At 35.3% G+C, this 12,851-nt stretch overlaps 1 protein-coding gene across 2 annotated transcripts; it reads right to left on the minus strand.

The window, feature by feature from the left end:
• Nucleotides 1-4,340: 4,340 nt before the first annotated feature.
• LOC130746333 (uncharacterized) lies at nt 4,341-7,395 on the minus strand. Of its 2 annotated transcripts, none has more exons than XM_057598926.1 (6): nt 6,742-7,395; nt 6,487-6,619; nt 5,899-6,019; nt 5,737-5,773; nt 5,325-5,571; nt 4,341-4,902 (listed from the first exon to the last, which is right to left on the minus strand). In XM_057598926.1, the coding sequence occupies exons 1-6, from the start codon at nt 6,940-6,942 to the stop codon at nt 4,805-4,807; spliced, it is 837 nt and encodes a 278-aa protein (XP_057454909.1). In that variant the 5' UTR covers nt 6,943-7,395; the 3' UTR covers nt 4,341-4,804. The 2 variants fall into 2 exon arrangements, with proteins under 2 accessions (XP_057454909.1, XP_057454908.1); XM_057598925.1 differs by having other exon boundaries at nt 4,341-4,908; nt 6,742-7,390.
• Nucleotides 7,396-12,851: the final 5,456 nt, after the last annotated feature.

Genomic DNA, 12,851 nt, shown 5'->3' on the forward strand with positions numbered 1-12,851 from the left:
AGGAGGAGGAGGAGGAAAGCAGGAGCAATTGAAATTCCATTTCTTTCGAGTCACTTGCCAAGCACTTATTAAGCAGGACAAAAAAAACTACTGTCAACTGAGCTAAATGCTTCTATCGCAAAAGACATAAGCAAGATGTTTTGTTTTGGTGAGTGCATATGCGACAAGCTTTTGAATTGAATTTTTGAGTTAATTATGAGAAAACAAAAATTGTCCATGTTTCAGTTTGGAAAATAATGTTTGAATTAATGTAAATTTGTACTTAAGTGTTTGTATGAGTGTGTTGTATTGTGATTTATGTGTGAATACTTTAATTTTAATAGGAAATTTGATAAATTAATCTTGTTTAGATAATATTAGTGATAAACACTTTAAAATGTGTAAAAAAATAAAAAAAGATAAAGTTGGTTGAGATGAATGTGAATTTAGGGATGTGAGCTAATATAGTCATTAATGTAAGAACAATTCAAACTAGGTTTGGTCAATGGAAATGTGACTCTGAAGTTGCGTTGAGATGAATGTGGGTTTAGGAGTGTAATTGAGTTTAGTGAATGTACTTCTATTGAACACGATGACACAACATTAGATATGAGACAAACTGAGTTTGGTCTTCTTCAACAGAAAATCAAACATAGCCTTATATTATACTAACATCAAGCGTCCCTAAAAGATAGGTCAAGTGGTAAGAGGTAGGGACATAAGGGTTGGGTGGGATGAAGGGTGAAGGGTCCTGGGTTCAAACTTGGAGAAGGGATTAATTTACTAACATTTCTAACAGCTAACATTTGCCTATAAAAAAAATTATACTAACACGCCATATTGCATGTTTCAAAATTTGGAGGTCCTTATAATACTATGTTGGTGTAGTGTTAGAGTATATACGCAATTTAAAAAATAGCTTCAGAAGTCCCTCAACTTGCAAAACGCTTTCACGTTGGTCCTTTTTCATTTTTGTCGTTAATTCTTGGGATGGAAAAGCTCACGTGTCACATTATGTGTCACATCCGTTTCAATTTGGTCCCAATATTCTCAACTCAATCTCAATTTAGTCATTGCTTGAAAAATGAAATTTTCTTTGCCGCCTCTTCTCTCCTCCACCACCACCCTAACCAGAAATTCATCCTGATCTTCATCTTTTCACCACTTTCACCCACCCCTTCCACATGATTAAATTTCATACTTTCACATTTCTCCTTCCCAGCCCATAGAGCCACCAACAACTCCCTTCCCTTCTGAATATTATGCAGAAATGGAGAGCTCCAAGAGCAACATCATCTTTCTCCACTCTCTGAACCAACCATCACAACCCCTCCCGGAAACCCAACCCCACCGCTCCCAAAAATCCAGATCTAGCAAAACTAAACTTATATTTTTACTTATGTGCCAAAAAAATGTTATGTACAAAATAAAAACTATTTTTTTACTTAACACAGTTTTTTGTTGCTCAGGCATTTGGAATATCAGCTCACACTAATAAGGTGTAGCATACCAAAAATAATGATTAATTGTATTTTTTATCCCATTAGTTTTCGAGTACTTCATTCATTGCAGAAATTCAAAATATAGTAGGGTTTTGATTTTCCCTCAGCAAGCAAGGTGAGCTTTAGCTATACATGTGTCAGCATCTTTGGAATACTATGGGCTTAAGTGACTAAATAAAAGAAATAGTCTGATTTTTTTTTCATCCAGCTGGGCTTGGTAGTGGTCCTATTCTCCCGGTTTAGCTGAGTCTTTGAGCCCAATTGCACTAAGCCCACTTCGCGCTTTGTATCACAGATATATGTGTAAGAGGGAGAAATCGAGATTTTCTTAATCTCTATTTAAAAATCTAATATTTTGATGAGAGAGTTTTGATGTGAAGAATGTCTATGATGATTAAATTGGTTCATGGCTCAGTTTGTGATTATTCTTTTAGAAAATGAGAAATTGAGAGTTTAAAATAGAATGATAGTGATTGAACTAACAATATGTTGACCTAATTTTAAGCAAACATAACCTCCTTAAAAATAAAAATACAAGTTTGAATCCTTTGAAAGTCGACATTTGTTGAAAGATACAATTACAGTTTCTCGATCAGTTGAAGACATTTGGGTCAAAAACTAAAAAAAAAAAAAAAGAATGATGATGATTGACTGATTTAAAGGTAACAATTAAAAAGTCGAGAGACTAAATCTACTCAAAAAAATTATTAGGGTATTAAAATTACACATAGTTTAATTAAATGGACCAAAGGTTCAATAGGTAAGAATAAAATAAAATAAATGAAAGGGGAGAATAAAATAGTTACCCATTACTGCTGTTTGGTCTCTACTCTTGTATATGATGTATCCAACTTACTTCTAAAACAATATAAAGAAGATATCGCTCTCTGCTACCTTCCTTTACTCTGTAATGCTTTTTGAGTAATTAAGCTCCTTCTCCTTGATTGACCATGTCTCTTGGGTGTGTTTTTCTCAGCTGCTCCTCAGTTCCTTCTTTTGTTTGTTCTCTCTGACTCTTCTCTTTCTAATTCAATTGCATGCTATGATCACTCCAAAAAACCTAAATGCTCTCACCTTTTTCCATAGGATTGAATCCTCCTCTCACCTTGTGATTTAGAGTGGCTTGGCCATGATGAGTCGTAAGAACAACAAATATGTCAAGATAGATTATAATTATATTGATTTATTTGGATTAGTTTTAGGTTGAAATATGTTTTGATTCAAATTTGACTTTGCAACATTCTTAAAAAACTACGTGATTTCCACTTTTCAATTTAATAACTAGTTTAGTAGCACTATTTAATTACTAGTTGTGCAGTAATCTAAAAAGCCAAAAGGAAGACTTCAACGACACCAAGATGAGGATAGAACTACGGTTGAAAACTGAGATGTGGAACGAAGTCAGTAGTGGTGGATGTGAACGAGGTGGAGGGGACAATGAGCTTGACCACAACAGTGAAGGAAAAGGAGGACGTAGCTCGTGGGACGAAAGGGCACAGCGGTGTCGATGGGAGGTGGTGGTGGTGTGGTGGTGAGTAGTGGTGGAACAACGGTGAAGTAGTGATAGACAGAACTGCTAGAAGGCGACTACGCGACGAAGATAATGGCCTCTTTGATGGCCAAGACATAGGAAGGAGAAGAAACCACACTAGAATGAAAGGAAAATCTCACTTATTTGAGTAACAAATTCTCCTAATGTGGAACAGAAGTATGGAACTCACCTATTGTGGGGGAAAATGCTTACATAAGAGGAGAAGAAGCCTCCATAGAGGAGGAGACCCTAAAGGCAGTGGTAGCTGGTTCACTCTTCAAACCCTAGCAGAGAAATTTGCGGACGGCGGTTGAAGGGTTAGATATCTATTTGCGGAAAAATATATTTTGAATTTAAATATTGATGGAGAGATAAGGGGAGTTTATAGGCTTAAGAAACAAGATATCAAGAGAATTTACTCAGAATCTTACGCGTTGGGTTAATGGGTCACATTTCTTACACTATATGTCTATATCCACCTTACAAATTCTTAACTAATACTCAAACTCGCTTGAATTATGAACAGGGCCGGCCCTGGGCCTGTGCAAGCAGGCCCACAGCCTAGAGCTTCCAAAAAGAAGGGGCCAAAAAAAAATCATTAAACGTTTATAACAAAAAAAAAACGCTAAAATATTAAAGTAAGAGATGTTAGCCCTGTTGGCAACATTGAGGCTGGTTAGGACCTCTCCTCCCTGGAAGCCCAGGTTTGAATCCAACTTGCTACATTTTGTATGATGTTTTTAAAATTTTATATTTTAAATATTTAGTGACGGAAACTTTTATCACAAAAATAGCGACGAATTATCAACTGCTGAATTTCTTAAATAAATAAGTGTAACATATTTTTGAAGTTGTTGATGCTATTTACAATTTAAATAGATAATGTTCTTTTAAAAAAAATTATTAGGGGTTCATTTTTATTATTTGCTCAGGGCCTCTAAAATGTCAGGACCGAACAAATATTAGCATCTGGACTAAAATTATTGGGGGTGGGGGGTGTGGGGGAAGAATCTCGTTAGAACCTAGTGGTATTCATCCAGAATAGTGGTATGCCGAAGCATCAATGCAATCCATTATCATAAAGGTGATTTTGGTAAGTTCTCTCTGAATTGAAAGATGAACCTTACTGGTCAAAAAAAAAAAATGCCAATGATCACCCCATCCGCATATAGTAAGATCAAAAAAAGGATTCAAAAGATGCCAACAGCCATATTTGACACCACATACGAGATCTCCATTGGATTCCATATACGTTTTGCAAAAGAGATTTAATTGATGCACAAGAATAATAATACTCTTATCTATAAGAAAAAAGAAAGAATGTAAAGTGACAGCGAAAGATGAATGGTAAAAACCATGATTATATGTGCAAAGAAAGAAACATGTAGACCGTTAACAATTTCAACTAATCATGAATATTGAGCTACCCAAGCTCAACTTTTTCTTCCTAATTGGCCACCCAATGAAGGGTTCAAAGATACAAAATCAATCTTTTGAACCCAACTACTGAAAATATAAACAAAGGACTATTAATGTCATTGGATGCTCCCAGCACCCTAGGCAAAAGTGTATTTGGTTGAATTGAATTACTCCAAGGTAGAATCCAAAGCTCAAATAGTTAGATTCTACCTACACCTAATGCTTGCTGAAATATGCATGAATAATGAATTACTATGATCTTCCCCTACTTCTACAAACTACTTAATTGAAAAGGAAACCTATTTTCTCTAAAACAAACATGTATGATGATTGATGGTGATGAATTTTGTCATGTTCTCTATCCCTGTAGAGATCAAGATGTAGTAGAATTTTGTTCAGATGCTGTTCCAGAGGCTTGTGAAGTACCAACTTCTGCTATTACCACATTTGTTGATACTGTAGTTGTGGTTGCTGTTGCTGAAAAGGTTACAATTTTAGCCTTCAATACACAATTACAACAGGATCTATGCACAGAAGTGAAAAGACAATGGGTCTGTTTGTGTCTCTCTGCTTACAAAATAACTAACTTTAAAGTAGAATACAAAATTAATGTTATTTTACAAGATTTTTTGAAAACCAGAAATTTATTTTTGTTTATAAATATAAAAATTGTTTTTCATGTTAAATCTATTAGAAATAATTAATTATTTCAAAAGCTACTAGTAAAAGTTACAAGAAATAATCAGATTTTTTTTTAATTCAGCTTTTTATCAAAGCATACACAACAGTTTAAAAAATACACAAGTGATTATTTTTTGCAAATAAGTGATTATTTCACAAAATAAACACCAATAAATAGGCCTAATATCAACTTTCAGAATTAGAATTATAACCTGCTGCAGTAGTTGGCACTGCCACCACTGGAGGAGGAAGTGATAATATCCCTGTGGAACCATAATGCTGAGGCAAAAATGGAAACTGTGCCATTTGGGGGTGTTGAACTCCATAACCATGAGCCTGTATATTCTGTGCATATTGACCATAGAAAGGGTAGATATAATTATTTTGTATCAACCCTCCTGCCTCAGAGGATGGGTAGTATTGGGGAAACTGTTGAACTCCATAAACACCATAGTAACTCTGAAAAATAAAGGGAAAAAATTGATTGAATAAGTTTCTCTTTTATCAGAATTAATTTAGAAACTCGGAAGCTTCTCCCCAAAATTGATTCTAGCTTCAAAATCAATTGTAGAAGAGTTTCCAAACATGCATTGACTATACGAACTTTATTGTATTAACACTTACCGTAGGATACATGGTCTCTTGTGAATATCCAGAATATCTGTGAGTAGGTAGAAGGGACATCAGAGAAAAAGACAGAAAATGAAAAGATAGGGGGAAAATGTTAGTAGAAAATGACATGCACCCCATAAAAATGAGCATAGCCAAGTTTCATGTAATTATTACCCATAAGCTGAATATGGAAATGTGTATTGCCTAGTTGGTTGATAGAAAAATGTAGATGAAGAAGAACCATGATAAGCAGGTGATGCTACCACTGCAGGTTGAGGCCTGAATCTTCCTGCACCTAAAGTGAGTTTACATTTCAGTCATTTTTCAATCTCATAGCAAATAGACTCAAATTCTGTTTTTAATTTAGTAAAATCAAGCATTAAGGGTGGTAGCTTTGACCTAATATGAGTTAAATTTAAATCTGAGGATGAACAAACTAAGGAACTCAAGCTTTTTGTAAAAATCCCAGGGCAAATTCAGAACAAAAGAAATTTTGTTGCAGTTGAAGAATATATTATAATTTATAGCTAATATAGGTAAAAAAAAAATGCACATTGCATCATAATCATAAGACATCAAGAAAAAAAAAATTAGATCAGGCATCTTTGAATATATGGTAGAAAACCGGTGAGCCAAAGTTATGGTGGTCCGAAGCAACTTTCTTTGGCTTCTGTCAACCATGATTTTGGTTTCGCTTTTGGTATTTTTATCCAAACATGCACTAGATATAGGAGAATTAATGGAAGGATTGAGAGTTGAGACCATTGTGAAGAGTTGGTGGCGGATTCTTATTTGCACCAAGAGACGCAAGATTGCAGTTTGCCCTCCTCCCATCAATAACTGGAGATGGGTTCTGACATGCTCTCATGGCTGACTCTGGATCCTTGAATGTGACCTTCAAAAGCAAAAAATCATAAACACATTCATTTTTCAAGATTAAATTAGATAATAACTAAATGTTGGAACTTGGAATGAACATTAAACAAGAAGATATATATATATAAACTATGAACTTACAAAGCCATAACCCTTGGATCTCCCTGTATTCTTATCTGTGATGACAACAGCCTCTAAGATCTCTCCAAATTGCTCAAAGTACCTCCTCATGGTTTCCCTTTGAGTCTCCCAAGCTAGCCCTCCAACAAAGAGCTTGGTAAATGTTGTGTCATTATTGTAACCACCGCCAAACATCATCTGAGTTTGCCTTTGTTGAGACATCAAGAAATTCCCAACACAAGCAAGCAAACAAACCCCAAAATCCCAAATACAAAAGGGAAGCAAATAGAATGAAGAAATAGAACCCCCTAAACAAAAAAGAACAAAGACAACTAATATATGAGAGGATGAGGAAGGAAGGAAAAGGAAACGGTTAATAAAGGCTGGAAAAGAAGCTCTTTAATTTGTTGTAGTATCTTCTAAAAACCCATCAATGAAAACACTCGTGGACTCATGATTCTCTTCGTGCTCGTCCTTCTCACTTTAACAGTTTTATTTGTTCTAGAGCTATAATTGCACCTTTTATACATTCAAAACAACCACAACAACCTCCTAAGATTCCACAACACTATCACCCCTAACAGAAAGAAAATGATTACTCTCAAAGGAATTAAAATATGAAATGAAAAAGAGAACCCTTGTTGAAGAAAATTATTACTTATATTCAAACAGCCTTGTTGGCTTTGTTGGAGAAGAATTGAAGAAGAAGAGAAAATTATAAATTAAGAATAAAAAAATGCTAAAATAAGGAGGCAAAAAAGCTGCCAGTGGGGCACCCACGACAATAGCAGGGTGCATAAGCTGTCTCCAATGAAATGTCAAAGACCAAAAGACCAACCTTTCTTGTTGTAATCCACTTTCTCTTCTTTATTACACTAAACATAATTAACAATATTTTTTGGTGAGGTGGATCGAATCAAACCATTTTGGTCTCTATTCGATCTCATCTTCTATTCCAAATTGATTGGATCCAACCTGTCCTCCAAATCTATGACATTGTTGCGCAGCATTCAACGGCCAACCAAAAATTAACCTCGGACACTCAGAAAAGAAAAGAAAAAATTTAACTTGTAGACTCAACAAAGTTAGAGATAAACTAATTAATACTATGCTTAATTAGTTGATTAGTCCTCCACTACAAGCATGGTTAGAAGGGGGAAGGAAAGTTCTTTATCTAATTGATCTTTGTTGATCAGTTAAAGAAAAGAAGCATCAAGTCTTCTCTTCTTCTGCTATGCTATTCCTTTTATGAACAGTCTTTTGATAATGAGGCACCTCTGCTCTTCTTCTGTCAAATTGCAAGGCAAAAGTAGAACAATTCTGTGTTTACAGCTAAGGTGGTATAAAGTAAAAACAAGGCCATAAAGAGCAAGCAATGTGCGGACTGTGGAGTCTAAAGAGGAATGGTACCCAACTCCATTATTAACTTGTTTGTGCTTGATAGAGAGGAAGAAAGAAAAAGAAGGAAAAATAGAGGAGCATGGAATATTTCTGTGGAGCTCAGATTCCATATACAAGTCCGTCTCAAGTTCCCTTTCTCGTCAGATTCATGAATTATGTGCTTCGAACCTTGACTTTTCAACTTGGGCAAAAGATATGGTGTTAGTATGATGGTCTTTTTATTAGTCCAATCTAGTGTGTGGAGAGATCTATGTGCTCCCCTCATGACAGCAACAATGGTATCAGAGTCGAGTGTGCGATCTCGATGACCTTAGTGAATAATGACCCGACATTAGAGTTGAGTGTCCAACCCTGTTAACCGGTAGCTTCCAATGAGTGTAAAGATGACAATGTGTTACTTACATTTGGAAAAATTTATTATGGACCACTTTTTGGTGGTGTAAAATTGCACCACCCCCTTTTGACCGACAATAGTAGGTTTTTAAAAAAAAATCAAAAAACATATTTTTCATAATCTTTAATTAATTATCTAAGCCTGGTTTATTAAAAATAAACTAATCCCTAAATTAAACTCTTCACTCATCTTCATCAGACTTCTTTCCATCTCTCCATCTCTCCATTCCAACCCAAAACCACTTCACAACACAGAAATTAGTGAGAGATTTCTGGGGAAGAAGACCTTCTCTCTACCTCTCCCTTCTCTACATCTCCCTTTGTCCCTTCAATGTTGTGATTTAGATCTGAGTTTTTATTGCAGATTCTTCCCATCTTTTTGATAAATAAAAAATTAAAACTATCTACTATATAATCTTCCCACAATCTTTTTTCTCACAACATGATTGAGCAGAAATCAGAAGCATGCTTGTTGCAACTGAAGCATGTTTTGAACTTTTCATATATTTCAAAATCAAAATCAGCAAAAGAGAAAGAACTCGATGACCACAAATAGCATTTAATTTGATCTTTAATCTTTACCAAAACCCACCTACGTCAATAGATGATGGGTTTGAAACAAGAAAGACAATGATGAAGATGGGTGAATTCCAAACCCACCCTGCAAACCCAAATCCAACATCAACAGAAGCTACACAACAACACCCTCAAAACCCAGAAATCACACACAACATCCACCACCACACTCCTCAAAACCCAGAAATCACACTCAGCAACACAACATTCTTCACCACAACACAGACCCAGTTGCAGAGATGGTTCAGTTTCCCTTGCAAGCCTCAGCTGTGGATTCCCGGTGGTTCTGGGGTGTGGCTGGGTGAATCAATCATCAAGCTTCTACCTTTTCTCTGATTTGGCTTCAGATCTGAACAAGGATGGAGGTTTTGTGAAGTAGATCGAAGCCATGCAAGGTTGTGTTTCCATCGATTGAACCAGAACATAGTTGCTTCCTTCGAAGCACCTAGTCTTCCACCGCATCTCGGTCGCGCATCACATCAGCGGCGAGCCACGCGGAGGGAGTAGTGGTCGCGAAGCTTTTCAACATCGCCTCCGATGCCGGCGCCGACGAAGGTGTGGTTAGGGTTTGCGAGGAAGGAGGTGAGGGAGCGGTGGGGGTGGTCGAGGATCTGGAGGCCGGAGAAATCGTTGGCACCGGCGGCGGCGAGGGAGGGGGAAAAGTGGGTGAGGATGGTGAAGCTTCAGCAATTCTGGAGAAGAAGGATTTAACCTAATTTTGTATTTTATCATTTTTAATTTTTGTGATTAATAAATATGTATTTTTATTTTTTTTTAAAACCGGGAAACCTACAATAGCAAGTCAAAAGGGAGGTGGTGCAACTATAGACCAGAAAAAACTGGTCCATAGTAAACGGCTCCCTTACATTTGAGGTGAGAATGTTAATAAAATCAAGTATGTGTTTGTATTGGATCGAAGTTAAAAAATATTGAAGAGTATATATGAGATAAAACCCACAAAGCCAACACTTGGTCCTACATTACAAGTAAAAAAACATGTTTCTCCTTTAGTTTGTAGAATGGATAGCTCTTAAGAATCACATGAAGTGAATTCAATGTCTTTAGCTCAAATTTCGTCATATGTAGCTGAAAATAAAATATAAACGGTTTTTGAAGCTGTAGGAGAGATGACTTACGAAGCTACATCAAAAGGGAAAAAAAGATGACAAGGCCACGACAAAAGATGACACTCTCCAATCCATACTAAATGAAAAAGAAAAAGATGACTTTTGATTAACGCAAGTGTTCAACTACCATACCATGAAATGCTCTAGCTAAGATGCTCGATTTTCTTTATTTTTCACTCAGATGAATGATTTAGCTCTTGAGATCAACATGAAAGTTGCTAAATTTTCTTTAGCTTTTCCATCTTACAAAAATTGAATTTGAAGTAGTAAAGCTTAATGTATATTTTGTAGAAAGGACAAAGGTTCAGACTTGACAGTTCACCATACGCGTAATCTAGGCGCAAGTTCCAATATTTATAACGTCTGGTCTAGATTTTGTTCCATCTAGACTATTCATTAGATGCATGAGCATTCTGTCTTAGACTTTTGGACAATAATGTATAAATTCTCCATTCAAGTTGTAGTCATCAATGGTTAAAAATAAAAAAATTAAACACGATTTAATATTATGATCCAATTTAGTACAATATTATAAAAGGCAATCAATTCACCCAATTAAATTACAATTGTAGCTCAATGTACGAATAAAATTCATCAAATATTCATTGATTGCAATAAAAAAGGACAAAATAACAATCCCCTCCTACTAATTATGTTTTGGAACCAAATTTATGGCTGTTATTTTTCTGTTTTGGTTCAAATGCCGTGTTTGTTTAGTTTAAAGAGTTTATGTTTTTTCACCCTTGTTTTAGGTCCACTAACTAAAAAGTTTCTTTGTAGCACATGCTTTTTGTTGGTTTTGTGTGTTGCATATCTGTGGACCATAGGGGAATTATTTTTCATTTTTTCTTTGGGCCATTATACTGATCATCTGGTACGGGCATAGTTTTCTTAACTCAAAAGCCTTTGACAAAAAAAATTCAAAAGCCCAATATAGTTGACAATGGCCCATCTGGCTTCTCTGTGCCTGAATCCTATATTTTGCAACAATAGATCCTTTGACCCGTGTTCTTTTGTCATCATTTTCATTTGACATGCAATATGGCCCATTATATGTGCCAACAAACAGCCTGAAAGAAAAATAAAAAACACGAAGCTTTTGCTTTTGAGTTCATAGTCAGAATTGACCAAAAAAAAAAAGTTCATAGTCAGTTTTCTTTCCTCTAATGTATTATTTTTTGGTACATCTCTAATGTATTATTTGATGATAAGATAAGCATTTAGCACGCTTTTAATCTTGATAGGGGTCTCAACGCTCAAGATTTATAATTGCTATAGGATGTACTATCGCATTTAGACATAACAATTAAACCGACATGTAGGTATTCCTAACCCCGACTCTAAATTTGATGGGGAAAACCCACTCTAATAAGAGGTGAGGATGAGTTTTGGGTGCTAATACTCGCCCCCCGAACTTGACTCCGAAGCTTCCCCGATATCATAATTAAATAAGTACTTAAATTATAATAATGGTTAAATAATAATATTTAACTTTGCTAGTGATTTAATTCTTAATTTTCTTATTTAATATTCCTAACATATATTTTTTAGAAATATTTGAATCAAAAGGAGTTTCATACACAATTTTTTTTTAGAAAGCAAAAGTTTATTGAATGCGAAAGAAGTCGAGATATAGATTCTCTCGACAATAGATTAAATACAAAGCAAAGCAAAAATGAATGTAACACAGCGAAAGCAACAAACGTCAACCGACAAGATATACCCACAAAAAGACCATCAAAATAACGCATACTAAAACTACGCAACCCAATCAACGCAAACTCCCATACGCTCCATACTTCTTTAGATGAGTAGCACTGAGATGCTCCACACAAGCATGAAGAGCCTCCTTGTCAGTACCAGAAAACACAAGTCCCCAAAATTTATTTATAACTATTTAAAAAAAGTAAGATTAAAAAAGAAACTACCATTGTTCACGCTCTTAGTAGCACGGAAAATTAAAATCTACGTGGAAATTGGCTATGTTGCAAGTTTTTCCTCTAAAAAACAATTTGAGTTTTAGTAGTGTAATTCGTTTACACTTCAATTTCTCTTCCATTTTATATTTACTCGCTTTCTCTTCCTCTATTTTACTATGTCAACTGACGGGAAATTGTTCCAGCTTAAGCAAATATCTGAAATCTAAGTTCATGTGAATAAAGCTCCATTAATTTTGTTTACGGTCTATACTGATCCTACCTAATATAACAGAGTGTGCGGTTACTGATCATGTCATTGAAAATTATTTAACTATTTTATTTTATTGATATTTTACTTATTTAAAATACATTTTAATGGTTGAGATCTATGGAGTTTCAAGAGTAGAAGATCGTGAGAAGGACCCACAAACGTGGGAAAAGCCACCATGTTCATAAGGAAAAAACGCAAATAAATTCTGTTTGATGACTTTGATCCACATACCACTCTTCCTGCTTCGCAAATGCATGGCCAATATAATAATAATATGAAAAAGATATTTCCGCTTACTTGTATTTGTTTTATTCTTTTTGTTGTTTTTGAGGTACATACGCACGTACGTGTGGTGTTCGTTATTAATTATATGATCAGCGCTGGAAATTCGATCGACATACACCATCTATCATTTTCAGTTTTCAACCAAAACTAAAATCTAAT

Source organism: Lotus japonicus, chromosome 3, assembly GCF_012489685.1.
Source record: "Lotus japonicus ecotype B-129 chromosome 3, LjGifu_v1.2".
In the NCBI taxonomy this organism is placed as follows: Eukaryota; Viridiplantae; Streptophyta; class Magnoliopsida; order Fabales; family Fabaceae; genus Lotus; species Lotus japonicus.